Raw genomic sequence first — 20,139 nt, forward strand, 5'->3', positions numbered from 1 at the left:
TAACTTTATCACTGTGGTTAATGTTTTAAAACAGTGGTGTCAAACTCAAATACACTGCGGGCCAAAATAAAAACTTTGACAAAGTCACAAGCCAAACTTGAAGTTTATTGAAAAAATTGAGGAAGTTTTTCCTACTCATTAGATATAAAACCTTTTCATACGGAAACAAAGAGGTTTTGCTTAACATTCAATCTGAAACAAGCTTATAATAGAGAAATAGCACCGCTACTACAATTCCCTGCGTCAATAAAACAGTCCAATGCGGGGCCGCTGGTCTATGGACGCAAGTAATGCCGGGAATTGTAGTAGTGGCGCGGTTTCAATGCCGTGGCAGGCAAGCTGCAATTCATATTTAGAATTCCTTTGGGGGACAAATTAGGCCCTCGGGTCAGAGTTTGACACCCCTGTTTTAAAGATTACAATGTAATCAGCTTTTATATTTCCCGCCAAGCCACACCTCCCAGGCGTACGGACGTTTTACACATTACATTGATCACACCGGGGATGTGATGCAGAAGCCAGCCGGGGATAACTGAGGACGCCGCTGGATCGAGGGGAGCACCTAGGATTTTTTTTTTCTTATCCCAAATTCACACTTGGGAATACCTCCAAGACGGTTAAAGCGGAACTAAAAAAAAAAAAAACACATCCAGTTATCCATCTTGTTTCCTCTTCTTCCGCCTACGTCATCCAATCTCACACTGCGCAGGTGACAGATCAGGTGACATAGCCTGCGGTAAATGAGGAAAAATAGAGTGCTCATCTCATGGCACATGCGTAAGATCGACATTTTTTCCCCATTAAAGAAAAAGCTTCTTCTGCGCATGTCTGATTTCGGAGCAGCCAGAAGCCTCTTGGGATGCGTGACGTGGATATCTCAGGAAGCCCTGCGCTCCCATTCTGTCTTTATCACAATGGCAATAAAAGGGTTTTAAACCACGCCATCAAAAAAACAAACAAAAAAAAAACTTTAGGCTGCGATCCTTTCCAATGACTGACAGATGCATGAACGCGGATTGTACATAGAGTGCAGATCTGCTCTATGGAGAGGAGAGGAGAATGACTGAGTGGCACCCTGCTGTGCTCTCTCCCCTTCACTTTCATTACGACTGTTCATGGATCGGCCAGGAAGGATCCATGAATGACGAGCGGTGTACACGTGCCAGATTCTTGTCCAATAACAGCCCTGAGACGATTATTGGAGGAGAATCATCTGACGTGTGTACGTAGCCTTAGTTTAGGTCTGCTTTACACAATACATAGACAAATTTGTGGGGACGTGGATGTTTTTAGGATGTAGGGGGAAACCGTAGTACCTGGAGGAAACCCAGATAAATTTGGAGAGAACATACAAACTCCATATAGACAATGGCCTGACCAAGATCGGAACCTGGTACCTTGGTGCTCACAAAGGCCAAAGAGCCAACATTTACCATGGGAGGAAGATACAAAGACAGTATTCTGGGTGAGAATCAGCCTGGGACCCCATCATTGAAAAGCAATATAACATAAGCCACTGTGCTAAATTTGCAGGTAGATAACATAGCAGAAGGGATGCATAAGGTTTATATAAAACATTGGGTTATGGTAGCAGAACCTCTTCTGTATACCTGAATATAGGCGGAATATACACACACCTTTAAAGCTACCAACACAAGCTCAGCCCCAATGCAAATTGCAGATAGATCAATGTACTCACATACTAATAAGTACAGCAGTCACCAATTGGTGGTCTGTGGCTATGGCCAGTGCACCCCGAGAGGGGGTCAGAAGAAGGACCCCAAGAGGGGGTCAGAAGGACCCCGCGGGGGGGGATGCACCGGCCAGAGCCGCAGATCATGTCACCCATACAATTACCTGGCTCCAATGACACAACCCGCCCACTCTCCCATCCCAGGTCCAGATCTTCAATGAGAGAGTGGGCGTGGTTATTCCATCATGACATCATAAAGAGGAAGTTTCTTCCCCATAGAGTGACACCTGGCTCCCCACACATGCGCGGTCAGGAGCCGGTAAATTTAGTGGTGCGCCGGACAGAAAAGGTTGGGACCACTGCTTTAGTATACGGCAAACATGCATATTTGTGTCTTAGGAAGGCTCAGAGGTTAGCACTCCGGCCTTTGCAGCGCTGGGTCCCAGGTTCCAATCACGGCCAGGACACTGTCTGCATGGAGTTTGCAGGTTCTGCCCTTGTTTGCGTGAGTTTCCTCCGGTTTCCTTCTACATTCCAAAAACAAGCAGTTAGGTTAATTGGCTTCATCCAAAAATAGACATAGACAGTAATAATGACATATGACTGAGGTAGGGTTGAGGGACAGCTAGTGACATGACTATGGACTTTGTACAGCGCTACATAATATGTTGGCGCTTCAAAAATAGGGCGTATTATTATTATTATTAATGAAAGAGATGCACACAGACCGCCTCCCTCCAGTCAAAACAATTGCACCCATCAAGGAAAAGAATTACCTAGGCATTGGAACGCATTCTTCTGATGGAGGGGATGTTTTTTGAAGGGTGTTGCACATAAAATCGCAGTCGTTGATCGGTAAATTAGCTATAAGAACCTAAACGATGGCCAATCTGATCATCAGATACCACACCCAGGCTAATTGGGAACCTGGAAGGGATTTGCACAGCATCACTGGTCCCCTCAGCAACTACTACACAGTATATAGCGCCAACATATTGCACAGCGCTGTACAACGTTTATAGTCAAGTCACTAGCTGTCCCTCAAAGGAGCTCACAATCTAATGTCCCTACCATAGTCCTATGTCATTATTAGAGTGTAGGGACAATTTTGGGGAAGCCCATAAACCTAGCCATGTTTTTGGGATGTGGAAGGAAACCGGAGTACTTGGGGAAACCCACACAACAAGGGGAGAACATACAAACTCCATGCAGATAGAGTCCTGGCTGGGATTCGAACCTGGGACCCAGCGGGGCAAAGGCCGGAGTGCTAACCACTGCGCTGCTCACATATCCGGCAGCCGCAGGGTTCTCCCCGGCTCCTCCTCGCTGGGCGCACCACCCTGCACCTTTCAGTGACCACCCGGCTGTATAACAATGATACCAAGCATACATCCTAGAATGGCTTCACCAGAAGTTTTGGGTTGGCCCAATGACAGCCCAGACCTAAATCCAATAGAAAACCTGTGGTGTGACCTGGGGAGGCTGTACACAGGAAATGCCAGGGATGTACCCCAGGCCTACACATAGCATAGGGCCTCCCCTCCCCCACAGGCCTCTCACCTGAGTTCCCCTGGTCAGGCCGCAGCCGGTAATTTGAGCTCTCTGGAGCCGCCTCACTATATTCTCCCCACGGCGGTGCGCCGGGCCGAGCCTCGGTAACGCAGCCCCTGATGTGGCCATAGATCCGTCCGCCACCCAACAAACAGCGACAACCCAGCGGACACAGCGCCACCACACGGACCAGAGCGATAACAACGGAGCGCCCTGCGGGGCATGCCGGGAAATAGAACCCCGGAAATTACTCCGGGAGCTGGGAGGAAGTGGAGCGCGGGGCATTCTGGGTAGCGTAGTGCTAAAGCAGTAAGCATAGTGTTCATAGATAGTCATGGATCATTTCATAATAAAGTGCATAAATAATATTAGTAATAAAATAAATATTAAAGTAATAGGTTTTTAAGCCCTGTAAGGTTATTTTTTTACTGTCAGTGTATAATTGGGGTTATTTACTTTCACTTCCTGGTTAGTGATGCAACAGGAAGTTTGAGCAAATTCCTCCAATGTGTGGAGAATTTCCTTCTTAGATATAAAGTTGGCGGCTGTTGGAAGATAAAACAACATCTTTTGTTTTGGGACATTCCTAAAATGTTGGATTTTCCCCCATTTACTTTGTGAGCTGAAATCCAGGTGTAAATTATTGCAGATCCATATGTAATCAGTAGGAAATTATCTGCATTGAGGGATGCAGTTGCATTTCAATGTACGTGTTTTGTTCTATGGAGAGGGTGGTGGACAAGCAAGCTCTTCTCCATTGAAAAATACAGCAGCTGTATCAGCTCCGATGATCTTCAAAAAAAAACAACTTTTTATTATGTAAAAGGATTTGCCACGCTTTTATATAAATAAAAATATTTAAATAATTTGGTGATAGCTCTGCTTTGCAGTTGTGACCTTCCCATCTTCATATCCCAGATTTCTGCTGCTCTCTGCAGGCAGCTTGCCTGATCCCCAGGCTGTATGCACAGTAATGAACGTGCTAATTTCAGCCATAGATTAGTATATGGCCAGCGCCTTTTCCTTGCAGCACCACTAAAATAGGCACTTGCAGGTCAATGCAGAGATGGTGCAGAAAAAAACAAAGGGAGAGGGGCACTCATTTAAAATTACTGGAGTAGTGGAAACACACAGCCTTAGGCTACGTACACATGTCAGATGATTCTCATCTAATAATTCCCTCAGAGCTGGTATCAGATGAGAAACAAACGACTTCAATACGAGTAAAGGGGAGAGAGCACAGCAGTGTGCCGCTCCATCGTTCTCCATAGATGTACAGCGCTCATTCATGCATCTTTCAGTCTTTTGTCATTGGAAAGGATCGTGAAAGATGGCTGGTGCACATCAATCTGCCATGGAGGAATATCAACAAGCCTGATTCACAAAGTCTGTGGTGTACACTTCAGTGGTTGATTGTCCAACTCCATATTCCGGAGTATCCAAATAATTCTGTTATGTCCCTTTTTTATAATATAATGCTATATTGCAGTGTTTTTTAACATGTGGAAACTCTCCAAGTAACTTTCAAGTCTTCAGGGAACCCCTACTATGATTACTATATAATAATTACACAATATACTGTATGAGTATAGTTTGGTGGTCAGTGTGAAGAAATCCTCGTGCATTGCTGGCCATTGGGAAGAATGCCACCCTTACAGATAGCCAAAAAGATCATTGGTGTCACTTCAACTGACCTGAGAGATACAAATTGCTGAAGGAACCCCGGATGAGAAACCCTGCCATCATGTGTAACTTTTCTTTAGCCCTTACCATAAAGTCACAAGACCTATACCCAACACTTTAAAATACCAGAGACCCCAGGATAGGTTTATGTCATTATTAAAATATTTATTTTTCTATTAACGGCTCATTTATGACAGGTTCCTTATACGGCTGATGTAGAAAATCCCTTTGTAGGAAACCTATTCATAGAGAAATACATAGTCTGCATTTGTAAACCCTCACTCTGATGATGATCCTACATTTTCACAGTAAAAAATATGTATATGACGACTGACACTAAAAGCATTCTAGGTCAAGAACAATGGCTCAAACTATTAGAGCAGATCTAAACCCCCGCTGAATGATGTTTTGTTTTTAGAAGCACTGGATATCAAAATCCATTTTTAAAAAATCATTGCTTTTACCGAATTTGGTTGATGGTAATGTCATGTTAAACTACATTAATATTTTACATGATATGGTTTAGGGGAGGTTTCCTGGTGACAACACAGAAACATGACTGCACAATGGCACGTAAAGACTCCACTGGACAGGCATGTGTCAACCCAAAAGAGCAACTTGTAAACAGAAACAAAGTTTTTTAACCCCAAAAAGAGACCCCCACACAAATACATTCATGGAAAGAATCACAAATAATATAATAAATATTGGGGAGCTTGAAAGATTGAAAAGGTCTTTAAAACTATACTAACAAAAAAAAAAATTCCCCCCCCCCCCCCTTTTATAAAACTTTATTCATCTAATGAAGCCATATTGTGGGGTAAAACATTTTCAAGCAGATGCATCTAATGAGATATGATCACATTAGTGATTAAAGTTTATTAAAGAAAAAAAGAATGGTGTTGGCCAGCCAGAAAGGGAACAAGACCCAGGTAAGCCAGGCACCTATGGCAGCTCACACGGTGCCACCTGGAACATTGCAATGTGTTTATATTCTAAGGTAAAGATTGCTCCATCCAAATTTTGGCGATTGGGTTGAAATCTGCTCCAAGAGCCAGACACCTATCATTATCAACCATACCAGTGAAATGTTTATTATTTTCGGTTCCTTCGAACCTTTGTTGTAAAAAAATAAATCCCCACTAAAGTAAAAAAAAAAAAATCTTTATGTACACATATAAGAGTAATAAAAATATTAACACCCTTTTGTCTTCTCCCCATCCAGTATTAATCCAGAAACACTTGTCCTAAGACTGACAGTTTAGAGGTGAACGGTTGGCTGGGGCAGCGGAGCAGAGATGAGCGTCTGGTTTTTGTCCTGTTTTGAGAGCTAGTAGAATAGATATCCTGATAATTCTGATCTTTGGAGACTTCTTTTCTGGTCTTTTCAGTTCTCTTTTTTTCAGAGAAGAATTCCTTTACCAGGTCCTCCATCTCCCACCTTTCTTTATTGTCCCTCTTACAGCAATGCAGCGCTGCTGGGTCTATGGGGTGAGCTTCTGTGTTAAACACGTAGCCTCCGGCCCCAACCACACATTCCCCGTAGGGAGTTACTACCAGGTCAAATTCAGAGCCGTCGTTGTGAATAAAATTATCTGGATCAAACAGAAGGTAGAGGTATTTTATGGTTTCCGCTAGGAAGAAAGACTCCATGCGGTTGTCCAACTTGTGATCTCGGACATCTTTAACCTACAGGAAAATCAGACGGTACATTTGTCAAAAATCACAAATGATATGTAATGCAGCATGTCACTAGTATGAACATATTTTTTTGTACCATAGCTTTAATACCTGTTGAAAATAATTATACTGAGCCTGCAAGAGCTTTAGATCTAGTAAATTTGTTAGCTTTCTACTTCATTTAACCAAGTGACAACACGTTATTAAAGGAAATCAAACAAAAGCTAAACTAAAGCCTTTTCAGCAGTTACATTTTTTCTAAACTAAATAAATATAACATATAATACATTTATTAAAGGCAATTAATTCACCAAAGCACACATGTACACTAAAACACCAACAGTACAGTTATTCTGTGTGTCCTCTTCTTCCAACCTAAATGACTACTTCTCCTCCACAAATCTATAATTAACCAAGCAGTAGCTTTTTAAATTAATATTAATAATAATAATAAACAATATTTATATATCGCCAATGTATTACGCAGCGCTACACATTAAATAGGAGTTGCAAATGACAAACAGATACAGAAAATGACACAGGAGGAGAAGGACTCTGCCCAGTAATCCTTCTTCACTTGTGCTTTACACACTCCTCCTCCCAGACACTGCAGGTGACTGTGGAAAGGTTTCAGCAACAGAGCTCAGAGCTGCAAATCCAGAATCAGTGTATAGAGTGCTTAGAATCAAGTAAGAGTTCAGGTTAGTTGTCACCTTGTTATAGGAAATGCATCATGCAATCCATTTTGTGGATTAAATTGGCAAGATCAACTAGTACTTGTAGTGTTTTGCAAGGAGATAACAAGAAAACTTTAAGAGCATATTGAGTTATAATAAATTGCTGCAGCACGTTTTAATGGAAGGCCATGGTTCTACATTAAAGCAGAACTCTCTTCAGTAACTCTTGTTATTCATGCCTCCCTACCAACGTAAACAGCACCACAATAATAACTGACAATAAGTCATGACCATACGCTCTGTTACCAGGAATGTGTACACTAAATAATTCTTTGAAGAAGTTGCATGTATCACTGTGGGGAAACTTACAGTAGCATATCCGCAACCAACTTTGCTTATCCTATCAATAGATTCTACAGCATCTTTGCCCAACTCCAGCAGTACAGGGTCCTTGGTGGCTCTATACAGATACATTGCACTCTCGATCAGTTCTGCAAAATACACACAAATGTTATAGGTCTGTATGACCTTTTTTTCGTTTTAACAACATTAATGTTATACCAAAGGATACCTGGCCGAAGGGGGTAACCTTCCCTTTTGTCCACAGTAAATCCCTGAGGAATGTTATAGAATTCAGGTAATCCACCAAACTGTTTCCATACAGTATAATAGTTGTGAAATGTCTTCATGGCATTTCCAATATCGCCTATCAGACTCTGGAAAACAAATGGAACTGATAAGTAGAAATTCTCCTTGGTGGTTTATTTTCTATTTGGTAATGTGAAACAAGAAATATATTGGGCATCAAGTATTATAAAAAAGCATATAGGAGGCTTGATGTTTGCTATTTTTTATATAAATACAGACATCTGAGGTCCCTCACTCACCTCTTTGCCCTGTCCCACTGGAATAAGACAACACAAATACAGCTCAGCAGTACAGCTCAGTCATCACACAGCAGATGGGACGACCAGCTGACATTCCAGGAAGGTACAAAGAGTGCGCGAGACTGCTTTTTGTGAATATGAGGTTTCCCCTGAAGCATGATATGAAACTGTACACTATGTAAGTGCTGGGTGAATATGCTAAAGGTCTGTTAACTGGTATGAGTAAAAACGAAACAAACAGACTGATTGCCACTACAGTGCACTACGCATTTGTATTTATGTCTGACTATGGCGAGAGGCTTGAATTCAGTTTCTGTGAAAAGTACAGAAGAAATCTGTGAATTGCAATAATATCCATTGCAATATTTCCCCTACACTTTAATTTAGGTTGGATGGGAAGAAGCAGTAGGAGGGTGGTAGCTTTATAAATCGACCCCTTAGTATCTGTGGTTTTATTTTCTCTTACAATTTACATTGAATTTCTTGGCTTCAATTTTGCTGCACCTGGCAAGAGTTTTCCCACACATGTAGCATAAGCAGGTGCCCTTTGGATTTGTGCTGTATATCAGAGCCCCTTATTTACTTATCCTATATTCTAAGGTTGGCCATTGGTGGGCTGATGTCTTTCAACAAGCAGAGTATGGGAGATTGTCCTGATATTCCCCCCTGGATTTTTTTTTTAAGCTGAGTGTAAAGAAGCTCTTGGAGGGTGGGGCCCCTGTATTGTGACCCAACTTTTCAGTCACCATGCGAAAACAGCAGAGCTCCTAAAAGGAGCTGGGGAGAACACCATATTGAAGAGAAATCTCTGGGCAATTCAGAAACAATAGTGGAAACTAGTGGAAATGTTTGTACCCTCAGGTAAAAATAAACCTATAACAACTGTGATTAAATGGTAATTAATCCTCAATTGATACTGAAGTCATATCTGGGATTCCCAATCTTTACAAGGTTGTTTTTTTCATGGTTAATTTTGTAGAATATCTCTATATGCGTGCAAAAGACCTGGAGGGTTGGTTTATGGTCACTTGCATTAGACAACAGATATAAGATTGGTTTCAATTTTTTGTCAATATGGCATGCCAATCAACTGAAGGCATGTATCCATTCTTTGCAACATATAATAAAGTATGCTTATCTCTGTATATCATATTTAGTGCTAAAGACCATAATGGGCCAGCAAAGAAAATCACACTCTTTTAATGCCCAGTGTTACAAAAACATCAGGTTTAAAATGCTTAGGATTAACTTGCTATATTGTATATTCTGACTCATAAAGGTTATTCAATCAATAAGGCAGTTAGGTAACTAGGCTGTTACTGCAGGGTATTTGCAAACAAAAGTATTACCTGTAATCCTGGCCAAAATGCCTCCAGAGACTGGAATATTGGCATGGTGACTGTGCCCTTGTACATATGCACCCACACGTACCAGTCATCATATTTAGTAAAGTTCTGGATAGCCTTGTTGTATTCTAAATCAAACACAAACATGTACTTTAAAGTATATGAATAATGGCAAACATATTAGACATAAAAACTACAATAGCTGCAATGAGTGCAATGGCTGAATTAGAAAGATAACTTACGGGCAATTGAAATTTGCGCAAGACACTTTCTTACAGGCTGGTAGATATTTTTTCTTTTAGGAACGACAGGATTAGAGTATAGGTTGTCAAACATTGTGGCAAATCACCCACACATCTTTAGTTCCGAATGCCAATTCATCCGATTAGCAGTAGGGGAGTAGCATTGGGTTCAATTAACCCACAGATCAGAGCGCAGTGATAAGTACTCTGCAGTTCCACTAGTTCAGACTAGTGGTACTGCTCCCAGTCACTATGCACCCGGGAGCCTTAATAGGTGGTCACTAATCCTCTTCTGAGTTTTAAGGTTTTGTCCAAATTGAACCCATGAACAACAGGAGGGAGGAAGAGACCCCATTTGTGTTGCTACCGAAAGACATCACTAATGGTTTTCCAGAAATTCCCCTGTTGATCTAGTTACTTTAAGCTTATTGGTCTGGGTCTGGTGACATGACGATCTTTAGTTCTTACCCAGAAACATAGACATAATTTCTTCATCCTGCAGAAGTATGGCTCCTTTAACCAGGTACTCAAAGTAGGAATCCACACCTGCCCCTATGCCAGCATCCTGGGCCACCCACTTTGATGTCATGACATCTATATGGTTTCCTACCTGTTTGAGGAATAAAACAGAAAAGTACTCAATGCAGAAATTATGAAACATGAAAGATATATTAGGCAGGTGACTAAATCAGTCTACAAATATTCCCTTACCAGTCCTATCTCAGAACGACTTTCCCACAATCCTTTTAGAGCTTGCCTTGCCACCTTTTCAAACACCGGATCTCCCGTTAGGCGGCTCAGTGTAGCAAATTCAATGATGTAAGTTCCGATACCTGCCGTACAAGTCACGGGTGTCTCTGTGGGGTTGACACCATTAAGAAGGTTCACTGTGCCATAAGGCATGCCTGTTTGTGTGTTAAAAGCTGCAAATCATTAAATATGAACAGTGTTAAAAACTGTAATTTATCTTCAATGTACACATAAACCATGAAAGAGAAACACACATTTTATACCAGTTCTAATTTCATTTTACTGTTAAAATAAAATTGCTTCTGACAGAAGGTTTCTACATACATTAATATATAAAATATGGCAACTCAGGCATCCACTTAAATGTACTCTGCAGGCTGGTACTTCTAGACTGTAGAAGTGATAATGGACAAAGCACATTGAAATGAATGCTAGATATACCTGCACCTTCATATTATACCACCAGAAAGCATCTTCCATTATTCTTGCCTTTACCCTGACACTATTTCCTGTGAGACGATTAAGTACACATTATGAATGCATGGTCCACTATTGTCACCATTGGGAAACCCACCCTAAAAATGCAGGAGACCGGCAGCTCTGAAAAGCAACAAATAAAAAAAAAAAAAAAAAAAAAAAAAAAAAATGAAGCGTCTGCTGACCTGGTAAAAGTTTTCGGGCCGCATCTTCTGCCATGCGTAGTAAAGGACCAGAACATGGCCAGCCGGGCTCCAGTTCGAGGCCAGCTCTCTTGGAGAGGAGATGAGCAGAAAGAAGACCTCCCACCACTGAAAGAGATTACAGCTTATTATGTGACCTGCAAAGACTTCAATATCATAAATTAATCTATTGAAATGACACACTTGCATATAAATAACCAACATTATGTTGTAAAATAAGTATTGTTCTGACTGTTGGCCATCTTGCTTGTTTGCACAATATTACTTTGAGAAAGACTCTTTTGCAGTATTTCCCACTTTCTTCTAAAAGATTCCTATAGGATAAACAAGAGGATAACAAAAGGAGGATAAATACTACTAGGAGTGACAGACAGCAAGAAACCCTTATTGGGTTCATAAGATAGAGACCCCACAATCAAAAGCAAATCAGTAAACCTTGGTCAATCAATACCATATAGTCACTTTCTCAGTTGTCCTTCCTTGAGCCACTCATGGCAGGTTTTACCTACAGCATACCAGAAACAATCATTTAAACATCATTTTTGGCCCTTGCTCAGATTCTTGATGGGTTTTAATGCTTTCACCTTCAAGAACTGACCATTCATTTGCTCTTTAATACATTCCACTACTTGACAAGATCTTAACAAGATAATCAATGTGATTCCCTTAACCTGTCAGAAAAAGTTTAGCTATAAATAACATTTTAAAATACCATCCCACTGCAATAGTCTGTGCCAGCAGTGCGAAATATGCTTATTCTTAAACTTGTAAAGAAAGTGATGGAGCTAGTCTGACACAGTTCTAAGGAATTTGCAAAGTGCAATTTACTTATCCTGTGAAGGCCAGAGCGAAATATAGTGTTTGTCTGTTTTTGTTTATTTATTAAAGGGATAATTTATACCAAACTGATATTTCAGTATTTGGTAGACATTGTGGCCTTAAACAGCCCAACAGGTATATTTTGTCTTTGAGGGTATTTGTGAGATCTCCTTGTTTGCATTGCTAGGGTCTGCAGACCTGCTATAGAGGTTCACTTTCCCTACTAGAATTTTTATTTATTGTATATTATGGGAAATGCAACAGTAGGGTTTGAACCAGGAACATATGAAACTCTCAAGCAGAAAGAAACAGGAATAATGGCGAGGAGATCTCACAGATGTAGTGTCCAAGACTCCAGTGGCCAATACAGCCCACCAGGCTCTATCTATTCCTAAAGCACCCCATTTGGTTGGACTGATGCTTTAAGCACACATATATACTTTAAATGAAGGGCAAATAATAACATGAACCTCGGATGTTGGTCTCAAACACAGAAGCATTGACATCAATGTCAAAATCCACGGTGTCCTGGAGAACATTTACCACTCGCTGGAATTCTGTGGTATTGCCGATAATCTGTGCCAATTCAAAGCAGAATATTGATTATTATAATGATGCACTATACCAGCTTTAAAAAGGTTTATTAGGCATGTGAAAGAACATTAGTGGCTGTATCATTATTTACATACAAAACATAGAATCCTATCAACAAACTAAATAAACCACCAATACAATACAGGGAATATCATTATATTACAGATCCACTGCTACGTTTCTGGCTCATATTCCAGGAAACTTGCAGGGTTCCATAATCCTGCCTGTAACATTGCGATTTTTGACATTTTTATAATGCAATTAGCAGGCCTGGATGTACCAATTGACTACTGAAGGTGTTTTATGTGTAGCAAGTTTTATAATGTTTATTTAATGTGATAACCAAGTGTCACTAAAGCTCTGCACAGCTGACCAATGTACGTCAGATGTCTTGCTGGAAACAATCTTTCTTGATGGTTTCCAGTGACTGATGAATGAACGAGCGCTGTCAACACAATGATGTTCTGTTCCATGGAGAGAGGGAGGATGAAGAACCTCAATGTACTCTCTTCCACAGATGTTTTTCCTGACCAGTCATTCCTAAGTCTGCGGCAGATTAATGACAAAGGTTGGGGGGACCAAAGGCAGAAGCGAGTGGTACTGATCGGGACGCAGGCACCGCCATTCATTCTATATTGGGCTGTCATTGGTGAGACACAACATGCAGCGTCTCACCCAAGGAAGTGGTGACTACACCAAACCTCACTGTAAGACCATCCTCAGTCATTAGTCATTTACAATTCATAGTACAGTGAGTTTTCTGTGATTGTTTTTTTTTTCTCTCCTCTGGTCAAAAAAAATACCTACCAGCAGTGTGTCCAGTGCATCAATTAGCGTCAAAGAAAAGCTGAAAAAAAAAAGAATATAATAAATAGCAATAGAACGTTTGGCCAAAACTTTAGAAATATTGTTTTGCAGGTGCACTTGTAAAGAGAAGGATCAGATCATAATGACAAGGTTTAAAGTAACGGTCCCCAACCATTTATTTTGCACCACTATTTGGTTTCATGCCAGAAAATTTCTCCACTGTCAAGAAGATAGAAAATTTTGTTGAAATAAACAGGTGCCCCAGGGGACAGTGTTCCCCAACTGTGACAGGAAGGATCTCTTCCCATATGACAGTCTATGGAAGAACTCAATGCAATTACTGCGATACAAAGCGTCCTATAATAAACATTAACCTTCCATGACCATGCCAAATCTTCCTTCATTTGCTGGTTCTATCCTCTGACCCCTAGATTACTAAAGGACTGCAGGTCGGAGAATGAATCTACAGACATTCACCATTCCAAAAAATGTACAATGCTGAAATGTCCAATGAAGAAGGGCTGGAATGAAGTGGAGGTAGGAGACATGGGCAGGCAGAGAGGTGAATCCAGTAGAACCTTGATTATCCAGCAACTATGGGGAATGGCTGATTCTGGATAAGTGTAGTTTCTGGTTAACTGAGGTTTCTCAGCCATTTAGCACTAGACTTGAATGGGGAGACTTGTTTTGGTCAATCACAGAGAGGAGCAATCAGCAGAGATCTGCTTAGCTCTCCTGACAGCTCCACTCTCCAGATTGCTCCCACAGTCCTAGCGGAGCTGTGGTATGTGTTTCTTTGATGCAGAACACATGCCACAGCTCCACTAGGGTTTCAGGAGCAATCAAGAAAGTGGAGCTGTGAGTTGCCGCTTATCTGTGTTTTTGGGTTATCCTAGTTCCGGATAATTGGGAATCTACTGTATGGGTTTTCTTCTTGTAGAGATTATAAAATACCTGATGATGCTGCCATGAAGGTCCCTGTTCAGGCAATTCCTGCTATAGGTTGACAACAGTACTACAATTGTGCCCTTGCATCTGTAGAATGCCCATAAGCAGCCATGCCCTAACACATTAGTATGATGCACTGCTGTCACTATCAGATCTAAAGCAATTCTGGAGAGAGTGCATATAGATAGAACAAAGCTGAAAAAGGTTGCAAGGAATCAGCAGCACTAAAAATAAAAAAATGTATTTTACTTTAAAAAAAGCCAAGTTGTTTGTTTAGAATACACAGCGCTTTAGTGATAAAGCAATCTAAGGGCAGGTTTCAGCCAAGGCGCCATTACTCCCTGCTGCCAACAACTAGGTGTGCAAAATCTGTACCAGGCTGTAACGCCTGTGCAGGTGTTTGCAGTGTGATGCAGTCTTTTTTTTTTTTTTTTTTTTTTTGCAATCACTTGAAAAAATTGCTTGCAAAAGCTTAAAAACACTTGTATAAGTGATGACAAAGAGTTTGATTTTAATCCAATGTTAACCGTTTAGGAAGACCGCCTAATGTGATGGCTAGTGTGATCTAACCCCAAATGTCATGTGATATCAGATACTACAAAAGTAGCAACATGCATCATTTAGAAAAGCCCAGAATGCAGCTTACCTGCCCCAGGTGTCTTGGCCGTCACATGTCAGCGGTCTCAGCTCATCATATGGAAATGCATTGTCTAGGTAATTGTTGTAGGCATGATAAAACATGGACTTAACCCGATCCCTGGGAGAAAAAAGTTCAGATTACTGAAATCATTCATGTTTATAAAGAAGGCAAGATCCAGACATCTTAATTCTCCATTTTTGAAATCTAATCTTACCTCAAACGAGACTTAAGGTACGGCACCAATAAGTGCAAAGTTACCCCAGTTCAGTTCCCTGGGAAGTAGTAACAGATCGCCATATGTGGAAGTGGTGAACAAGGCTATGGCGTTCACCGCGATTGAAAATGCAAATGCTAGTAGAGTTCAGTTCTAAAATTAGAGGTAAGCTGATTGCAAATTTCTGAATGGGGAAAATTAACCTAAAAATAATGGCACCTTTATGGGGATCCGACACATTTACCCTTTGCAAATCAACCCCTATATCACTGTGTGTATTAAAGCTAAAGACCTTCCTGCTGTCAAACACGATTAGAATGTACACTTACCCGGGCACCTCTGTGTATTCTGGATAAGTCTGAATAAATTAGGATGGAAGCATCTGATTTATGCCAGCCAATCAAGAAGGTCAAGGATGCCAATCCCAGAGGAGGACCAGGTTAAAGTGGCAGCGCTGGCAAAGAAGCTTGCAGGCATTCTATAACCAAACTAACTCCAGCTAAAGAGGCAGGGGGTGCCTGTGACCCCATGGGGAAGAGTTTCTCTACTTCCTCTTTTGGCTGTCATCCTAATAGGAAGCAGAGCAAATCTTCACAATGGGGACACAGCATGAAGTCAACCTCACATTCTCTATTTATATAAATTACGTTATTATCTTCATATTGCTGTATCTCCATTGGAAAGCTTACCTTTCATTTCCTGTCCTGAGAACAGGAAGTGAGGAGAAATCTACCGAACAGCCAACCACACAACCTTAATGTATGTTTTACCCTGTAGTATTCTTACAAAAGGTTTGTTTGGTATCCATAGGTGGCCCTATCAGCTCCTGCAGCATATGGCAGTTCCTGTGTACACTATATACAGTATAGGTGCCCAGGTAAGGTGCAATATGTGAGACATACCTATAGTGAGCCATGTCCTGCTCTGTGACCTGGCTGTGCCTGGCATGGTGGGTCGGGAGGACGGAAGCGAATAGCCCCAGGCACACAATATAGTACACAGCCACCATCACACCCCACTCAGCTCCTGCACCTCCACATCCCCACTGACAACCACGCCACGCCCACTTCCTACCCTGGCGCGGAGCCGCCCTGTCATTGGCTGCTGCGTGTTTCTCACGCTCTGATTGGACAGTAGTGATGACACATACCTCTGGTAAGAGCGACGAGGACTCCATCTTTACTACTGGCAAACTGTTCAAAATAAAAAGGTACAAGCAGTAAAAAGAAATACTATTTACTAAAAATCAATGAAAGGAAAACTGCTTTGGGCCCAGCTGATGTCACTGATGTCACCCCACCCTTCCACAGTGCCTGTCTGTGGGTAACAGATGTTAAGGTAAACCCCTGCGGTGCTAATGGTGCAGGAACTGAGGCTGATCTGGGGTCTGTAAGGTGCAGGGATTGGGGCTCATCCATGGCAAACATGGCCATTTGTGTTGCAATGGGATGTGACTGGCAGACCAATATTTTGAATGAGCTGCCAAACACATCAGATTGCACACAAACATAGTGCATGCTTTAAGGTGTGCCACATGCCTATGCATTTATTATTATTACACAGTATTTATATAGCGCCGACATATCACACAGCGGTGTACAAAGTCCATAGTTATGTCACTAACTGTCCCTCAAAGGAGCTCACAATCTAATGTCCCTACCATAGTCCTATGTCTATAATACAGTCTAAGGTTAATTTTGAGAAGGGGAGAAGCCAATTAACCTAACTGCATGTTTTTGGAATGTGAGAGGAAACCAATACAAACACAGGGAGAATCTGCAAACTCCATGCAGATAGTGTCCTGCCCAGCGCTGCAAAGGCCAGAGTGCTAACATTTGAGCCACCGTGCTGCCCTCAGACACGGGCACACATTTAGTCTCAATGAGTGGTGGTGCCATCAACAAAGAAAGTCAACTAATGACGGCAATGTATGTGCTGTGCATTGAGCTAATTACCAATTTCTGCATGGAAACGCATGCCAGCTTGAACAAGCCCCTAATATAGAATAGATTGCTGACCCATTGGATTTGTCCCCTTGCTACAATACACAATAGAAATGTGGGGGTCAGGAGAGGAACCATTACAGCCAGCTGAGGACACAATGAGTTGCAATGTAGTGTCAGTGGAAGAAACCAGGAAATCAACACTCCCGGATGTGTCGGTTTCTGAAAAATCCTTTGGTCACAGATAGTCTTGATTATGGTAATTGGGAGGTACTCGAAGTGCTAACCTTGTGTGCAAGGAGACTTTTTTGACAACAAAATCACGGGCTGACCTACCCAGGATCCCTATCCCTATGATCTGCCTATCCAGCTGATCCCAGCTTACTTTCATCAGATGTATGCTCTAGGTCTGGCTATAGATGGCTGTCCTAGGCACAAACCTTGGAATAATTTTTAGGGGGGGTTTGGGTACACCTTCTATGTGGGCAGGCAAGGCATTGACTGTCTGCATATCATCTAGCATGTGAACTGTAAACTTTTTATTCTTCTTTATATTTACTTTTAGCTCAGCTAAAAATAACCTACTAATGTGTTTGTTGTACTTTTAGAAGCTGTGAGCACTATTTTTTTCAAATGAAGATAACAAAGGAAGTTACAAAAAGTGCTTATCACTTATCACAGAGTTTATTACACTTCAAGCCATTTCTTTTCTCCCCGTTGTGGAATACAAGTCAAAGTTAAACATTTATCAAGATGATATCCAGCTTCTGGCAGTTAATCAGGAGTTTTGTAAAAAAAAAAAAAGTTATATGCAAAGTACCCAAGTATGGAGGTAGGGGTGGGATAGGTGCGGTGGTTTTGGTGCAGCCTACTCTTTAAAATTGACCACCTTTTATCTAAAACATTAAGTCCTTATTATCCAGCGTCACAACATAACCCAACTTGTCTTTCTCTTCTCTGACATCAATGATAAAAACTTCCTCCAGAGTGACGTCATGATGCCAGAACCCGGCCACTCTCCCATCGCAGGCTCAGACCTGCTTGCTAAACATCTAGGGGTGACAGTAGCGCAGGGTTTTGGATGCAACAAGTGTTGTGTCCACAGCCCTGCGCTATCCTCCGCCCCCAGGATGTTTAGCAAGCAGGTCTGATCCTGCAATGAGAGAGTGGACGGGTTGTGTCCATACAGGGGACAGAAACTCAGACCAAGATTTTCTTGCGGACCACTGGTTGGCAACCGCTGATCCTAAAGTCCAGCAAAACTAGCCAATTAGGAGCTAAGCCATACGACTGTTAGGATATGTACACACGTCAGATGTAAACGCTCACCAGGGATTTGATTTAAAGCTCAAAGATTGATGAACGACCCATCAGAGATGACTGTTGTGCAATTGCATAGCCTGGTCCTTATCGCTCATCCTCCCTGCACAGAACAGAACGGCACTACGTGTACAGCTCTTGGTCGTTCTCCCATCACTGGAAACGATCATTTCCAGCCACAATCCTCCAACAGCCATATGGGGCTTTAGGAACTAAGAACTGAAGACCCATCTCCCCCTGGTGTCAGTTTCCAATCTTCCTCAAACTCTGAAATACTTTGGTCATTAACATAGCACTAGAACAAGCCCTTAATATGTATTAACCTTGGTCAAGTTTGCGTCTCTTAGAATATCCTATTTTTAACTATTGTTCATATTTTGTTGTGCAGCATCTTCCAGATTGTGCTACAATTGTAGCAGCATGTCAATGCTTAGGACAGTTTCTCAGTGACAACAGTGGTGTATGCATGCATAATTTGCTTGAGCTTATAGACCCCACTGGGAGTGCAAATGACAACATAACAGTAGACATAGGCACAGATTGTTGTTGACCTATACCAGGAATTGCCTGAACGAGAAAATATACCAGATATTTAATTGAATGCTGCAAATTTCATGAAAATGTCAAAGCTTGTATGAGATTTTATTGGTTGGGCTTACTTTAACTTGGATCCAAACCCAGGAACCTCACCGCATTATGTTGCAGAACACCAATCCTTCCATGGTGGCTTCTTTATGGATCCAAACCCAAGAACCTCACCGCAAATTGTTGCACCAATCCTTCCATGGTGGCTTCTTGAGGCTCCTCTTCCATTGAATTTTCACTTGGTGATCCTGCTAATAGCATACCTTCTGTCCTAAGGTGACATCACTGCACTCTATAGAGGAAGTAGCAGCGTTGTCCCCCTATACAAGACTACAGAACACCCCCTATGTTCTCTATACTATGGTGGGGGGACTTCTAAAAACAACTGAAATAGCTGAATCTCCCCAGCTTGGACACAGCAAAAAAACATACAAAGCTTTTAAGCGGCATAGTGGTTCAGTGGTTAGCACTCAGACCTTTGCAGTGCTGGGTCCCAGGTTCGAATCTGCGCCAAGACACTATCTGCATGGAGTGTGCAGGTTCTCCCCATGTTTGTATTAGTTTCCTCCCACATTCCAAAAACATGCAGTTAGGTTAATTGGCTTCCCCACAAAATGTAGCCTTAGACTGTAAAAAAGACATTTGGCTATGGTAGGGACATTAGATTGTGAGCCCCTTTGAGGGACAGCTAGTGACATGACTATGGACTTTATACAGCGCTGTGTAAATGTCGGTGCTATATGAATACTGTACAATATTAATATTAAACCAAAAACAAGTTATTCAAATACTTTAATTGTCACTTGGAGCCCCTTTAAACTCCCCCCCCCCCAAACACAAAAAATTAAACTATTTGACCATATTTACAATCTACAAAATCTATGCACATTAAGTGTCCCCAATGTTCTGTCTGGTCAGTCCTCAGATGATGATTCTCTGAACCGTATTATGAGCCCTCAGCTGGCTTTTCTTTGATGACTTTTGTTACTAAGGCCACAAATTGGGGGCATTCATGAAAATGCTGGAACGTCTTCTGTGAAACTTCAACCTCTTCCCACTCCAATGTAACATATTGATTCC

General features: G+C 41.6%; 2 protein-coding genes across 3 annotated transcripts in view; both read right to left on the bottom strand.

Moving 5' to 3' along the window:
- Positions 1–3,467, bottom strand: part of LOC140325666 (short transient receptor potential channel 4-associated protein-like) — a 21,090-nt gene extending 17,623 nt beyond the window's left edge. Inside the window, exon 1 of the mRNA XM_072403620.1 lies at positions 3,254–3,467. Within this exon, the coding sequence (XP_072259721.1) occupies positions 3,254–3,373 (120 nt within the window). The 5' untranslated portion in view covers positions 3,374–3,467. The remainder of the gene's footprint in view (positions 1–3,253) is intronic.
- A 1,600-nt stretch (positions 3,468–5,067) lies between these two features.
- On the bottom strand, positions 5,068–16,788 carry EDEM2 (ER degradation enhancing alpha-mannosidase like protein 2). Of its 2 annotated transcripts, none has more exons than XM_072403622.1 (11): positions 16,114–16,788; positions 15,004–15,114; positions 13,410–13,449; positions 12,479–12,584; positions 11,172–11,297; positions 10,471–10,664; positions 10,228–10,369; positions 9,521–9,645; positions 7,856–8,000; positions 7,654–7,775; positions 5,068–6,616 (listed from the first exon to the last, which is right to left on the bottom strand). In XM_072403622.1, exons 1-11 carry the CDS (start codon positions 16,386–16,388, stop codon positions 6,155–6,157), a joined length of 1,848 nt encoding a protein of 615 aa, XP_072259723.1. In that variant the 5' UTR covers positions 16,389–16,788; the 3' UTR covers positions 5,068–6,154. The 2 variants fall into 2 exon arrangements, with proteins under 2 accessions (XP_072259723.1, XP_072259722.1); XM_072403621.1 differs by having other exon boundaries at positions 10,471–10,682; positions 16,114–16,786.
- Between the last annotated feature and the right edge of the window lie 3,351 nt (positions 16,789–20,139).

The sequence above is a fragment of the Pyxicephalus adspersus genome, chromosome 3 (genome assembly GCF_032062135.1).
Source record: "Pyxicephalus adspersus chromosome 3, UCB_Pads_2.0, whole genome shotgun sequence".
In the NCBI taxonomy this organism is placed as follows: domain Eukaryota; kingdom Metazoa; phylum Chordata; class Amphibia; order Anura; family Pyxicephalidae; genus Pyxicephalus; species Pyxicephalus adspersus.